The 16,647-nt window shown below is 36.6% G+C and overlaps 1 protein-coding gene across 3 annotated transcripts in view; it reads right to left on the bottom strand.

Moving 5' to 3' along the window:
- The window catches only part of ripor2 (RHO family interacting cell polarization regulator 2), a 40,721-nt gene extending 31,564 nt beyond the window's left edge, over window positions 1-9,157 (bottom strand). The window contains exon 1 of one of the 3 annotated variants that reach the window (XM_047807991.1): window positions 8,929-9,157. In XM_047807991.1, coding sequence (XP_047663947.1) covers window positions 8,929-9,004 — 76 coding nt within the window. In that variant the 5' untranslated portion in view covers window positions 9,005-9,157. The remainder of the gene's footprint in view (window positions 1-8,928) is intronic. The other 2 variants (XM_047807992.1, XM_047807994.1) reach the window with 2 other exon arrangements.
- Between the last annotated feature and the right edge of the window lie 7,490 nt (window positions 9,158-16,647).

Below are 16,647 nucleotides of genomic sequence, written 5' to 3'. Positions count from 1 at the left end.
CATCAGCAGCCCCCAAACTAACAACTATATTTACCAGCACACAAACAGCAATCACTCCTCAAACAACTTTAAAAAAATAAATCTCAACTGGTATACTGGACCTTCATAAAGAATCTCTTAAAAGATACCTTGATTTAAGCTTTCACAAAACATTTTTAGATTATCCATAACACCATATGAGTGAGGAATATAAATAACACCCAGAGCACAAGGTCTTAATTTGATTCAGTAGGTCTTTCAAACTGCAATGATTCTTCTTCACTTGAATTATGAGGTTGAGTCACTTGGCTGAATCATGGTAACATTAATGTGGCAGTGATGGTGAAAGCTACCAACCAATCAACCATATCTTCTTGTCCTATGGTCATTACAGTCCAGCTCAATAAACCATACTAAGGAGTCAAGGGAGCAAAATTACCCATGCTGTCTGGGTGAGAGGGACGGCATACCTGCTCCGCTCTCAATTGCAGCAACACAAAAAAATCGTGCAGGTCTGCAAGCTCACAGATAAACAGATAAAAAAAAAGTGTGTACCCCCATGTGTTGCAGAATGAGCAGTTTAAAAAGATGTGATTAGTTGGCTTCAGGTGTCTAGAGAAAGCATGTGTTAGTCTTCACCCTCCCTGATTAGTTGCTGATAAGGGAACAGTGGGTGGGAGAGAATTTACAGCTGACCAGGTTGGGGAGAAAAATTGGGGAACAATAAAACAATAGAAGAAATGTATTCCAGTGCGGGTTAGATGATTGTCATACTTGTTATTTTTTTAATAAGGTGCAGCTGTAAATGACTATATTGAGACCATATGTTAAATTCCTCATCTGTTTTGTGGCCATTAAATATATTTAATGGTGTCTATAGCATTTGAAAACAAAAGAAGAAATCGATTACATAAAACCAAAACATAGAGATTATTGTTACACTTTAATTGTTGCATGATGCATAAAGACTAATCAGAGTAACATACAGATATTAGCCCACACCATCTTAAACAAATTCTCAAAGTAAACAGACTTCTTCACTTGTTCATACCAAATTCTTCTTCTTCTTCTTCTTCTTCTTCTTCTTCTTCTTCTTCTTCTTCTTCTTCTTCTTCTTCTTCTTCTTCTTATTATTATTATTATTATTATTATTATTAACTGATGGCCACATATAAAGTATGATGTTCCATGGACTATGTGGGCTCAAATTGCATATTTTGTAGAAATGCAATATGTAGTTTATGGGTACAGAATATTGTCTCAATATATTAATTAATGGCCATGAATTAATATATTGCTAACCAAAATGTCAACTCAGTGAAAAAATGGATTAAAATTCAGGATTAAAAAATAAATGTATACATGGGCATTAGCTTAAATCAAATTTCAAACATAATCCTTGATCAAAATGTCTTTAAGACTATCTAATGTGTCCAAAGTGTTGTAATCTAAACATGAATATAGTTGAATTTGTTCACACACACTTCTCTGTCCAACATATCCGACAACTCCCAGTGTGAGATTTATACAGAAATACCACACAAGTCATAGAGGTCAGTGTGTAAGGATGAGCAAGCACAACTGTGAAGGAATGTGAGAATGTGTGTGTGTGTGTGTGTGTATGTGTGTGTGTGTTCATGAAGAGTGTAAGGTGTGAGATAACATGAGCCAAAGAGCTTTTTATACAGTGAACTACACTGGATTGTGGTTGAACAGTTCTGAAAATAAAAACACATTACTGTATACAAAACAACAGTAACAAAGATACGCTCAGGAAAATTTGACTTGTGTCTAAGCTGTGGATTTAAAAAAATTGCAACCTTTTACCTTAATTACAGCCTCTAACATAAGGTATTTTTTTAACCGAGACTCACCCAGGTTCACTTTCTGAAGTCTTGACTGACTCGTTATTCAGTTTGCAATCTGAAGCTGATTATTTATAGCGTTGAAATTTGATTATATAGTTATATACAAATATTCAGTTTCATGTAATCATACATTTGGTAATTACAGACAGTTTTACAGTTTAAAACATTAAAACCTCTACATTTGTGACTGCTACTGTGTATAAGTCTGTACAAAAATTAAATCTACATTCATTTCAAAACAAAAGTTCTTCAAAGCTGGAAAACCGAGCCTGGTCTCACGCCTTTGTATATTTTCACTGGCAGCACGCTTACACAGTTAGTCAGGCTTAGTTAGATTAAAGACTGTCATGCCTTAAACACACATCTCCTGCCTTTGGTCTTAATAACAGACTCAGCTGTAGGTAACGGTCCAGGCCGCCCACCCAGCACAGCTGCTTGTACACTCCTCGCCAGGTGTTCAGATGTGTGTGTGTGTATGTGTGTGTGTGTGTGTGTGTGTGTGTGTGTGTGTGTGTGTGTGTGTGTGTGTGTGTGTGTGTGTGTGTGTGAGAGAGAGAGAGAGAGAGAGAGAGAGAGAGAGAGAGAGAGAGAGAGAGAGAGAGAGAAGGAGTTATGTTTGCATAATGGGATCTTTTGCTACATTGGTGGATCAGTGATTTGACAATAATGGTGAAAGAAGAACATACATAGTTCCTGGGTGACTGTAAGACAACAACATTGCCTTTCATCACTACTGATACTGATCAGTTGTTTGCAGGCTGTTGAAAGGCTTTACAATCTTTAAGGAAGAAGCTCTGCTTAATTGTCATCAGCATGGCTGTGTTATACTCTCAGCATGATTTCTCTTCACTCACTGTAAAATGTAGCCTCGTGTTGGTGGAAAGCTTAGCTCATTTGGACTAAAGTAGGTCAATGTGTACTTGTGTCATCAGGCAAAGAGGCAAAAGTGTCCTGCAATATGTGTGGCATATATCCTAAAAGGACTCCCCACTCCAGTACTAACAAAATTCCGAAGCATCTACTGTATGACCGTGGAATCAGGTGCAAAGATGTTTTTATGAAATCCAGTTTCACTAACCAAACATATTATGCAAGGAAAAGTCATGCGTTCTCTCTCATCCTTTCTTTTTCTGCCCAATCTATGCAATGCTTTACTTGTTCTTTGTGCCAAGGGCAGTGTATCCCAAGCTGATGTGAGCAGACCATGCAATCTCCTTCTGACATAAACTCATCCCAAGCCTTCAGGAATATCACAGACGACCCATTCATGAACTCTAAAACAGGAACAAAACACACTATCATGTGCACATGACTGACTAGAACATGTGTTAAATGCTGGGAAGCAACCTTTCTCTTCAGGTATTTACCTAAAAAATAAAAAGAGGAATTATAATGGATAGAGCATGTAATGCATTTACAACCCGGATTCCAAAAAAGTTGGGACGTTTTTTAAAGTTGCATAAAATGAAAACTAAAAGACTTTTAAATTACATTAGCCTTATCTAGCTCTATTATCTAATAGAACAGATAAATGTTAAACGGAGACATTTTACACTTTTATCCACTAAATGAGCGCATTTCGAATTTTATGACTGCTACAGGTCTCAAAAAAGTTGGGACATGAGGCATGTTATCATTGTGTAGTATCAACTCTACTTTTCAACAGTCTAGGCATTGAGGTTATGAGTTTCTGGAGTTTTGGTGCTGGAATTTGGTCCCATTCTTCCCTGATATATGTTTCCATCTGCTGAAGAATTTGTCTTTGACGTATATTTTGTTCAGTGATGCTCCAAATGTTCTCTATAGGTGAAAGATCTGGACTGAAAGCAGGCCAGTTCAGCATCCGAACTCTTCTACGACAAAGCCATGGTGTTGTAATAGCTAAAGTATGTAATATTACATTGTCCTGCTGAAATTCACAAGGCTTTCCCTTAAATAGACCTGCTGTATGCAAGCTGCCCATACTGTATGCACGCCATACCATCAGAGGCAACCATGCTGGCTGAACTGAACCCTGATAACACGCCGGAAGGTCTCCCTCCTCTTTAAGCCGGAGGGCACGGCTTCTGTGATTTCCAACAAGAATGTTAAATTTGGACTCGTCTGACAACAAAACACTTTGAAACAGTCCATTATAAATAAACCTTGGCCGAAAGGACACGATGGCGCTTCAGGACCATGTTCCCATATGGCTTTCTTTTTGCGTGATAGATGCCAAGGCGGATTGTGTATAATGACAGTGGTTTCTGGAAGTATTCCTGGGCTCATTTAGTAATGTCATTGATACAATCATGCCGATGAGTGATGCAGTGTTGTCTGTTGGCCTTTTCCCTGATGCACAGAGATTTCTCTGAATCTTTTGATGATGTTATGCACTGTAGATGATGAGATTTGCAAAGCCTTTGAAAGAACATTGTTTTTAAAGTATTCCACAATCTTTTTACACACTCTTTCACAGATTGGAGAGCCTCTGCCTCTCTAAGACATTCCTTTTATAGCTAATCATGTTACAGACCTGATATTAATGAACTTAATTACTTTCTAGATGTTACCCAGCTAAATCTTTTTTAAAAAAATCTTTTCAGCAATTTTTTAGACACTGGAGCAGGCATCAAATTTAAAATGTAAAAAATTTTAATTCATTTAATGGATAAAAGTGTAAAATTTCTCCATTTAAATATTTGTTATGTTATCTTTGTTCTATTGTGAATAAAATATTGGCTCGTGTGATTTGAAAGTGTTTTAGTTTTCATTTTGGGAGGTGGGAGGAGGAAACCTGAGTAACCAGAGGACACCGCCGCAGCCACTGGAAAGACAAGAGCTCTGGAAAATACTTTAAATACTGTGTTATATACTAGTTTTATGCAGGTCTGCACTATAAGGCAGAAATCATAATCAACCCAATGTAAGTTTATAGTGTATAAAGAGGGCCTAGTCTCTCCCATGGTGGTGCCACTTATAGTGAATAGTATAATTGGCTGAGCAGTGCAGTTACCTGTAGAGGATTATCTATGCTAATTTGATGACTCTCAGTTTGAGTTTACAAAGTCCGAGCTTTGTTCACCACAAAGTTATAACTGCTCAGTTTTAACAAAAAGAATTAAGGTTACTCATCTGTGGTTTTAGTGGCTACATTCAACAATGTAATGACTGAGCAGATGGTGTAGTATTCCTGCTTATTGATTGTTTTTTTTTTTAGTTCAGAGCAAGGCTTCCACAAGCATATAGTCTCCAATTCTGGTGCAGCAAGTCTCAAATCTCCGTCTTTCCACCCACTCAGCTGTAAGGTGCAAAATAACTTGATAAGTTGAAACCAGACACCACCCTCAACAGGCTCTGCAGAGGTGCCTGAAAGGACACACTTCCCCCAACCCCGATATGAGATCTGAGAGTAGATAAGGAGCAGTGCAATAAATGGGTTTGTGAAACCTGATACTGCTTTTTGCCTGGATGAATGCAGTGGTCACTGAACAGTAGAATATCACATGGAAAAAAATAAAGTACAATACAATCAGAAAACCAACAACAAAGGCAAAAACACAACAAATACAACACTTGAGCATTAACTTAAACTGGAATAGATATGTCTCTACTGAACTTCTGCAGAGTGTGCCCATCTGTGACACTTCAGACCCATCGTTTCCATTGTGAGCTAATGCTGTTCTGCTACTCAGTTTGCTGTAGAGTTTTAGAATTGGTTGTCCTTTTCTGGTTTGCTGTTTTTGGTTTGTTATTATGTCTTGCACTTAAAGGATTACCATTTCACAGTGATCGTGAAGTCACGGCTAAATTGAGAATGAGCGTGAAATCTGTCCTGTCTTTACCTAATCCACAACATTCAATACCGCTGTACCACCTGAAGAGGCTCCCAAAAGGAGTTTTGTCCTCTTTTTGCTTGTCTTCACACCTCAGAAATATAGAAACTGAGAATTGACAAAAGGCAGGGATACAAGCAGTAATCAAGAGAGATTTCCTTGTAATACTTGGCAGAAGTGCTTAGATTGCCTGAGGTATTACACAGAGATAAAAGCAGGTGATGTAAATGAAATATTTGAAATATTTGAGCATAAATCCACAGTGCTGACATGATAAGCAGCTTCTTTCCAGAAACAGCTTCTTTTTAGAGCATGATTCATTAATACTTTACTTGTAGCAGTAAAAGCTGTTGACACGTATGAGGTAATGGCACATGCTAGGGCTTGTATGTTCTTTCAATTTATAATACGGCAGGTTCAGGGCTTGAGGCTGGTACATTACATAGTTTCTTATAGCTGATATAACACAAGCCATAGAAGGTTATGGGGGAAAATGATTGATTTTAAGGACTTATAACTTAGAAAAAGGCTCAACGTCCAAAGTGTCTTCCCAAACATCTGACAATGTCTAAAAGACTTTTTGTTCTCTGCTTCAGGAAACACAAATAAGATCCTGAAAAAGGCTCTCTGGTTAACTGGTGCCAACAAAAAGGAATCAATGGACTCCTTTTGCATATTTTTGTATATCATTTACTTTTACTGTTTTTTTTTTGTCTTGGCAAGATTGAATTAGGTTAATTAGAAAAGATTTGAAGGCTGATCTCATAACATTTGTAGAAAAAAGCTGAGAGAGAGAAAGAGAGAGAGAGAGAGAGAGAGGGAGAGGGAGAGGGAGAGAGAGAGAGGGAGAGAGAGAGAGAGAGAGAGAGAGAGAGAGAGAGAGAGAGAGAGCGGTCGAGAGGTCAGTGGGTGAGGCAGTTGTTTATTTGAGGAAAGGTGAAGGAGTATCAGGAGCCAGTTCCTCAGGTTTGAGCAGAGAAGGGGAGTACAGTTTCAGTGGCGTGTGATAGATAGGAGACCTCAGACCTCATTCTGAACTGAGAAAATTTGTTTTTAAGGATGTCTTCACATCTCTTTAAAACAAGTTCCCTACGGGGTTCTTTGGGGTGTCAAAGGTTCTAGATTTCTAAATGCGGTATACTTTGGACTATTTCTGAAAGGAAAATAAACCCTGTTTATTTTACTTTGCTAGAACTATCTGCGTGTACCTTGCATGTTACATGCTTTCAATTTCTGTATGTACACAGACTAGTTTTAAATATTCATCAAGTACAATGTGACCAAGAACAAACTGACACAAAACTTGGGATATACACACATAGACATCTATCAGGTCTATCCCTTCAGAGCTTCAGAAGGCTGCAGAGGTCTAATAATTCAGACAGTTTTTTAAGATTGTTGCTGAATTCTCAATTCTGGTTAGTCATAAGATATTGACACATTTTTGTGCAACTCTGACAGTAGTTCTTGCTACAAAGCTTTATATTGATTTGCTTGCTCTAATATGTTATTGCTTGCACAGGGACGTGAAGAAACAAGAATTTGGATGTAGGAATTATAATCAGCTGTTTTGATTCCACAACATTAAACGTAGCTTTAAAGTCATTGGCAAATTGCTGTGCTAAAAGAGGAATAAAACATGTCAGGATTTGCTGATTGTCATGATATATACAATTCCCAGCATGATAAATCCAATTCCCAGCATGTCACATGACCCTCACCTGTATCCATTGGCAATGTTTATATGGTACTAATACTGGAAAGTAATAAACTCTAACTGCCTCACACCACCTTGCCATTGATTCCTATAATGGCACACCCTGCCTAGTTTTCTTTCTTTCTTGAGAAGTAATGTTCCCTTCCATGTATGTATAGCTGGGTTATGATAAGAAGCATTTGAATAAAGATGTGGAGGGTTCATGAGACTTAAAAGAAGCTTGTTATCCTCATCCAGATTGGTGCATTAGTGGAGTTATGGTGTGATAAGAGCGCTCAAGTAATCAACAGCAGTTATATATGTGCAAACTGGAAGAAGGATTTGCTAAAGATATACATGTACATATACATTTCAAATATACACTGCTAATAAAAATAGATATAGAAACATTTTGTAAATTCAACTGTTAAGTGAATGATGCTTCTCAGCTTCTGGGTAGAAATTGGCAACATTGCAGGGATATCACAGTAAACCCCTAAACAGCCACAGCACTGTAGATTGTAGTGTCTGTTAACATTGTCATCCTAAAGCTTCATCATATAGCCTCTCTTTTCAGTCTTTTTCATTTTTAGTAGTTGAAAGGAAAAGATGCCCCGTTGTATTTCAGTAAAATGAGGGTATATACCGAATGATGAGGCAACAATTTAAAGGCAGCAGCATCAAGGTTCAGATGTTCATGTGTGATAACGTGTAAAAATATCTTTCATAATATAATTCCTAACAATTTACAATTTTGTGACCTTGCCAGATCAAATAAACTACTAACATGAAAGTTAGATGATTTTAAAGAACCATATTAGGGATTATACTATATCCATCTGTGCCTGTTTTGGTAAATTATACAGCAAACTAATTGCGTCTACAACCTACTGTTACACCTACACAATCTCTTGATCTCGCGCAATAGAGATGTAGATTTCAATATCTAGAGCTGAAGTGCAGATTGAAATGCTTCATCTGTCTCTTGGCCATATTACTTTGCTTCCTGCTCATGCACACAGTGTTAAATTAGCTTTAAAAAAGATAATTACCATTTCTACTGATGTGACCTTATAACTTGGTCTATAGTTACAAGTAATCAACAGTACATAATATTTGATATGGAAGACAAAGTAATACTGCTAATCATAATTTTGTTAATTTATTCATACTGACTATTGTATTGTGTATGTAGCAGTCAATATATCTCTCATCTATTACTGGCCTGTTTTTAGGCGAGTTACACACACACACACACACACACACACACACACACACACACACACACACACACACACACACACACACACACACACACACACCACATTTGCATTCTGCAACAGGAACAAATATAAAAATCTCTCTATCTACTGATATGCTGCACTATAACTGAACATAATATGTCATACAATGCAATACTAACATATATTTGCAATAACCAAACAAACCTAGACCAATCTTATTCCTATTACCCTCAAATAGACCGTATATATTTAATTCTCACCTACAAAACCATGACCAGAGCGTACCCAAAGCCCTCCCACAATTCTCAGACCCAGGATCACTCTACCATCAATGAAGACGTCCTCTGCCTCCTCATGCATCAGTTCAGTAACGTCATCCTCTGTGATGTCAGCCAAGGCCATCCCTTCTCAAGTTTTTACCTTCTCTTTCACTGCTACGTTCCTTGTACTGATCTGGAGCTTGATATCAATCAGAGATTGAGCAGAGAGCCAAGGACTACACAGTGCTTCTGCTCTCCACACAAGGGTGTGTGTGAGTGTGTGAGAGCGAGAGAAAGCCCACACCACCCAGGCCAGCTTTCAACAACAGGATGATTTCATAATCTAACGTGTGTTTGCGCAGTGGGAAGAAGTGAAGAGCAAACTTTGAGCAGGCGTGTGTGGGTGAGGGTGTGTGTTGAGTGCAGAATGAGAGAAGATCTTTGAGTCTGACAAACTGTGATCATGAAAAATCTAAATGAGAATGTTCTGCCTCAGCAGAGACTGGCTTATGTATGTTTGGTCTAAATGCTGGTTTTCAGCAAGCACACCTCATTTTTGTCTGATGGTGTAATCTTAAGTCGATTAATTTTCTATAATTCACAAGTTTATATTGTAATAGTTTATATAGTAAGACTGCTCCTTTAGACAGAGAGGACTTTGCAGCTTCTTGCCAGTATGATAAGCATCTTAATTAATAATAAAAAAAGAGTTTAAGAGATCTAACATTTATAGGTGCTATTTCATAAGTGATAACACAAACACTTGTTTTTCAGAGGTCTGACAACTTTAAGTTTAACTATAAGTGGAAAAAGTACATGTTGTTCTTTAATAACTTAGCATTGACTAATTACTGTCCTATATGAAAAATAAAAACACTCTGGGATGTGCTGCTGTAGGGAAATAATAAAAACTTCTGGGAATTACATTTCATTGTTGATTATTTTCCTATAGGAGCACAGACATATCATGTGTTATTACTTACATAACTGTCCCATCTAATGACCCATTTAAAACAACTAACCCATTTAATCTCACCAGAAACTAAAACCTCATTTTTGTTTGTGTTTCTAAAGTAAAGTATAAAAGACTTGATGTATGTATCACTGAAAAATTATATGAGTACTCTAAGTAACATACCCAGTACTTTTAAAAGCTCTTTATTAATTCTATGGTAAAACAAACAAACAAACAAACAAACAAACAAACAAACAAACAAACAAACAAATAAATAAATAAATACAAATAGTTTTTACAAATGCAAAGTATTTGCATAAAGGGCTTTGCTTCCAGGATAAAAATGTTCTCACATAACCAGGAAATTTTGGTGAGTAAATTAACTAAACATAAACAAGTCATAGAATGACTCAACTTCATCAGTGCAAATAAAACTAAAGGACAAAATGCTGTGACTTCACACACAGGCCTTTGCTCATTTCACACAGGATATTCAAACAGAGAAAGATGACATGTGCCAGTCTACTGAGACAGGCTGAAATAGTAACTAGGCTAGCGGTTGGATATATATCATGTCTTATATCCGCTGCAATTCTTCTGCGCCTTCCTTAACTCCCTGTGGAACAGACCTTACAGCAATCTCATTAATGAAAGGGCCAGTTCCAGCTGCAGCCATAGCACAGCACAGCAGTGATGTATCCCAATGTTCAAAAAACATTCTCCAAACAGGAAAATTAAAATAAAACCAGAATGATCAGGCATGTTTATAGGCAAATCTGATAATCTGAAGGGGGGGGGGGGGGGGTTTGGTTCTAGAGGCAGGCTAGAGTCAAGAGTGGAGTAGTTAGAAGTAAGCTGGAAGGTGTTATTCAGACCTGTGTACATAAATAATGGAGAACAGGAGAGTAACAAGATCCCCAAGTCAGTCATGTGATCGGACACTCTTTGAGAAAGGAAAACACACTAAAAGAGCACACCAGAGTGTAGCAGTTAATAACTGTACTAACATACTCACACAATACATTACAATGTTGTATTTTGTGATATCAATCAACACATGAGACAGAAAGAGAATATTAAACAAACCCACACACACAATTTAGTACTAGAAAGTATTTATATATGCATATAGCTTTTTATGTCACAACATACATCATTTTGTTTCACTGTAACCGCTTGGATTTTCAGAGAATGCTAATTATTTGAAATGTTAGTCATAGTACCAGTGAGAGCAACACATACACACATACACACAAACACACACACATACATGCACACACCTACTATTGCTAACACATCCCACCCACAAAAAGCTGCCCCATGTAGCAATGCACTACATTTAAAAATCAGCATAAAAAATCAAAAGCACAAATCCATTAAAGAATACAAATGACTCATGTGATCACTCCAAACTAAACACAGACCTCAAATATTTATATTTTTCTGAGTAAAGGTTTTGTTTCATGTGTCATGACATTTACGACTATATTCGGATAGAAGAAAAATGCAGGTGCACCCAAAGCACATCTGTACAGCTGCAGTTGTGACTCATGTGGTTAAGGCTCTGTGTTGTTGATTGAAAGGTCAGGGTTAAAGCCACAGCACAGTTGGACCCTTCAGAAAGACCCTTGACCCTCTCAGGTACATCATGGCTGACCCTGTGCTCTGATCCAAACTTCCAAAGCTGGGATTTGTGAAGAAGGCATTTCACTGTATTGTTATATATATTGGTCAAAAATAAAGGCTTCTTCTTACCTACAGACTGCAGACCAATGTGTCTTGAAATCAATATCAGATTGTAAATTATTATTATTATTATTATTATTATTATTATTATTATTATTATTATTATTATTAGTAGTAGTAGTAGTAGTAGTAGTAGTAGTATCTGTATATATATATATATATATATATATATATATATATATAAATATATATATTTCACATTTTTTATAACAGATTATCTTTGCTAAAAAAAAAGTTTAATACTAAGTATTATTAATTTTTTTTATGTCTATCTTTTAGAATTTCCACTTTAACTACAAATTTCCTCACTGTGGAACAAATAAAGGGTTATCTTATCTTATCTTATCTTATCTTATTCTTATCTTATCTCAGAGGTTTCTGAAATATTCTGTTACAAGTTAGCTATCATTATCTAATTAACTTTAACAATAAACATTTATAAATATGGTTGAAGAATCCTCTGAGAGAAACCTGTCATTGACATCTTATGGTAGATATTTTATTAGCAAGCATCATAAGAAAGATGACTAAAAAATTTGATTATTGTGAATATTTCTAAATATGACCTAAGTATCTTGTTATGAATCCTATCTTATAACTGCTAGTTCATTAGTGTTAACAGTGATGATTATGAACGTATTTAAAAATACACTCAAGAAGTCTTGTTTGCTTTAGAGCAAAAAAAGTTGTCCTAGTAAAGTTATATGATATAATGTTGATTAATATTTTTTTTCTCCCCTTCTGTGAGTACGGTGATATAATCCAAAACCAGTCCATTTTTGGATTAAGAACTGGCAACCAGAAAAATGGTGGATTATTTGCATATTGGGAACAATACAACAGTATGAGTACAGCATATTTACTGTAAATCTGAATACTCAGAAACAAATTTAAGTTGAAATGCAGGTTACAGTTTAAAAAAAATTAACAAATGAGCACTGACAAGATCAGGTATTAACAGAATATCAGCCTTGCTCAACAGGTGTACAAAAAGTGACGGTTCTGCAACCTTAGCATCGGCATACATCCTCAAGCACAAACTGCACTCATGCCATTATTTCTCCATAATAACAAGATACTGTTGCACCCCAGGGGAGCTGTCAAACATGAACACACACGCACACACCTGTGTGTTAACAGCACTCCATGAACAATGTATTGATAAGAGTTTTCAAATGGACTGTTCCAGTCAAACAAGAAAGCTGTTTCCATCCTCAACTCTACACAAGGGGACAATAGAGGTCAGGGTTCTGGTCACAATCTGCCCTTCAGTGCTTTTTCTGATCGTTATAAAGTACTCTTTTTGATGTCTTTTTGCCTTAAGGTATTGAAAGAGCAAACACAGAAGGAAGTTGAAAGAAGCTAGGACATTGCAAAAATTCCTGCTTATTTTTTTTTCACAACAAAAATGTATGACCTCAACCAGAGAGTATGTTTTGTGTTTGACTTCATAAAAGACCAACATTTAAGAAAGTTGAAGAATCAAAAGAGCAGTTCGCCTCTTTGTGATCACGCACTTCCTCTTACTTTCACACATTTTCTGCTCTGTGTATAAACAAGGGTGAATAATTATACGAAGTGTGATGTTTGAAATTATGCAGAGTTTCTAAGGCAACAGCACTAAAGGTATGCTGGTATTCTGGCTTGCTTGTTATGTCAACTGGCATAAGATTTTCAGTGTTACATGTAAAACCTTATTTGACTCTTAAATATTCACTACATCAAGCTTTTTGGACTATTAAAGGACCTGTATGGAGAGCTCCTAGTATGTTGAAATAAATGACAAACTTAAACATCCTCATTTATAAAAAAAAATGTCACAATACAGTGTATACATTTCCCTAGTGACATATACTGCATCTCTGTACTGTAACTTTTATGTACATTTTGATTCAATATTGCTTTTAAAGTTAATTTATGCACCTCACTATTGTTCCTCTACAATAGGGGTGTCAAACTCTGGCCAAATTTGGCCCGCGAGATCATATCAAATGTGCATTACAGCTGGCTAGCCGCATGCTCCGCTAATACTACAAATCCCAGAATGCCTTGCCACTGTATTGACGCGTAGTCACGAATAGCAAGCGCCCCTCATTCTCTGTTGACAGTCGTTAAAGGCAGGGTCTCCGATTTTTGCTTCAGAAAACTGAGTCGGGCTGATAATAACCAAAATCAAAACAAAAATCAAAACAAACATCAAAACAAACGTGTAGCCAATGAGCAGAAAGGGGCGGGGCTTGTCAATATGGGCAGAGAGAGTGTTCAGTGCGCATGTGTGACATTAGCAGAAAGCGGTTTTAACATTGACATGGAGGATAAAAACAAAGAAAGAAAGCGAAGAAAGGCTTACGATAAGGCAAGAAGTAGGACGTGTTAATATAGGATCAGCTTTCCAGCGCTGTAGAGAACTGAAGGAGCAGGAAGTTGGCGCATATTCACAGATTAAAGTTTCCCGAGTCAATAACTCCTGAGCTATATGCTGTTACTACACAAATAACACCTCTTTTCTATCGCAGTAATGTAGAGAGGCAGCTACAACCGCGTCTTGTGTAGTAACAGTGTTTAGCTCAGGAGTTATTGACTCGGGAAAGAACTCAGGAGTTGTTCCAAATCTTCTGTTTATGCAAAACTAAAGTTTGTTTCCATATGAAAAAGGTTGAACATTACATATCAGATAATTGCAGTTAATTTTTCAATAAATATTCAGTTTGGCCCGTGACTTCATCTCAGTTTAATATTTTGACCCACTGTGAATTTGAGTGTGACACCCCTGCTCTACAATTAGGTTACTCCAAACAAATGACCCGAGTCCCTAGATTAATAGCATTTTCTAAAGTGACAGTTTCTGCTTGTGTCTGATGTGGCCTGGTATGCGTTCATCTATCTGACTAATCTAGCTACAGCTAATGGTTGAATGTTTGCCTGGGTGAACTTCCCATCTGTGTTGGTGCTCAACTGCATCTTTTAGGCGTGCCACAGTTGTTAGTGTAAAAACACAGAGATAATAAGCAGCACAATAAAGCTGTAGGTTTCATTTTGACTTCTGTTTTCAGTACACAGACTCATTTTCATATCCCTGGGCTGTCTGAAGAGTGAATAGTCAAAGGATGATTCAGGGAATGATTCACATGCATAAATCTTATGAAAAAAAAGTTAAATATAAAAAATAAAAAAATCTGCCTAATGACTATTAATATGTTTAGGATTAGAATATTAGAATATTATTTTTACCACCATATAAAAAAAATATATCTATCTATATATATATACATGTGTGTGTGTGTGTGAATATATAATACACCAAATATAATGAGCAATATTTGTGGTTATTGAAATAGTATAAAGAAAATATGTATTCTCTATATGTGAATAGATTCAAATATATATGTGTGTTTTATATATATATATATATATATATATATATATATATATATATATATATATATATATATATATAAACACACATATATTATAATATGAATTTACATTATTCAGATGGGAATTATATATATAAATATATATAATCGTGAGAGTGAGCCAGGCAGTGGGTGTGGTATCTGTGGTATACCACAGTATCCGTTACTATTGCAGGTGATGAGAGAGAAAAGAGAAGTAGAATATATCTCATCTCATGTGATTAATAGCAAGGTGTGGTTCAGTGGTGCTAAAAGTTCGGATTTACCCAATTTCCTGCAAAAAAGCAACGGTGTGTGGCTTGATGTGTAACAGGCCTGTAACAGTGTTGTGTTATCATACTGTGGGCTTGGAAATTCCCACATGGGTTCACAGACAGCAGGCATTTATTGGGATGAGATTACAACCCAGCATCCACTTTCCCATGTTCTCTTTGCTTCTCTGATTGGCATCACGTTAAGTAAGTAAAAAAAGACTGTTATTTTCCTATAATAGTCCTTCCTGAAGTGTGTTATTCCTCAAATACAACAATTTACAAATATTAACAATTTAATTTCTATTAAAGAAAGATAAATTATTAGCAGATCAAAGCAGACATTTCCTATTTTTATTCTCTCTTGAAATTAAGACAAAAAAAGTTGCAAAAATCTTGATTACTTAATACAAAATGCCCCTCACTTCTCAACATATACTCGTTTTAAATCTCTTAGAGATATTATAGAAATAATATATTAGATTGGGGACATTCATTGAAACCTGTGGTCTTTCTTTTTGCCAGCACTGCTGTATTAGAAAATAAATGAACACTGTATAATATAAGATTATTCTCTGACCCTGTATGTATGCTAAGCACGTTAGCACCATGATGTCTAGAAACTACCGGTTTCTGTCCTAGTGTGAAGTGATTCTTATATGCAGCTCAAAATTAGACAAGGGCCTCTCTCTGGTTGATCTGCATGAGAATAGGTCTTCCCACGAATGGCTTTCACGCCTACACATTCAGAACAGCCAACCAAGCCAGTCTGGCATTGCCCAAAGGCCCTCAATGAGTTCTGCTTCCAAAGCAAGCAGGGGACCAAAGAAAAGCATAGTGTCCTCTATCAAAAGGGAACTGCATGTAAAATCCTATTGCCATAGATAAAAAAGTGTGACACCCCTCACATATCGCTGTGTCATGTTTCACGCTCACTTATCTGAGCAGGCCATCAGCTCTGTGGTTGCAGAGAATGATATATGAGACATTGATCATGCTCAGACTGTTATTATGGGTTTCATAGCTGCTTATAAAAGCCTATTAATCTCCATTGGCTATGCACTCGGAATTTTCGGGAACACACTGCCATTAAACTGCTATTTCTAGTTTCTCACTTGTTCTCTTTTTGATTTATGAGCATGAGCTTAACGCTGCTGTGTTGTTTTGCACCATGCTGTCCTGCAGGATGTTCCTGAGGATGGACATTATTCAGAGGACCTGGATGGCATGACTCACTTGTGATTTTTCTCAGAGCAGATACAGAGTTCGAGCCAACTCACTGCTGTCTGCTGACACTCCGACTGCTAAAACACAGTTTGTCTACTAAATACCACATTCTGTTTACAGAGTGAGCTTAATTATCAGTGTTGATCACAAACTCTCAGTTATCCATGACTCCTTTGACCTACACTTTTCT

Source organism: Tachysurus fulvidraco, chromosome 24 (assembly GCF_022655615.1).
Source record: "Tachysurus fulvidraco isolate hzauxx_2018 chromosome 24, HZAU_PFXX_2.0, whole genome shotgun sequence".
In the NCBI taxonomy this organism is placed as follows: Eukaryota; Metazoa; Chordata; class Actinopteri; order Siluriformes; family Bagridae; genus Tachysurus; species Tachysurus fulvidraco.
Note: the sequence above shows the minus strand (reverse complement) of the source record. Positions and strands in the feature narration are given on the sequence as shown.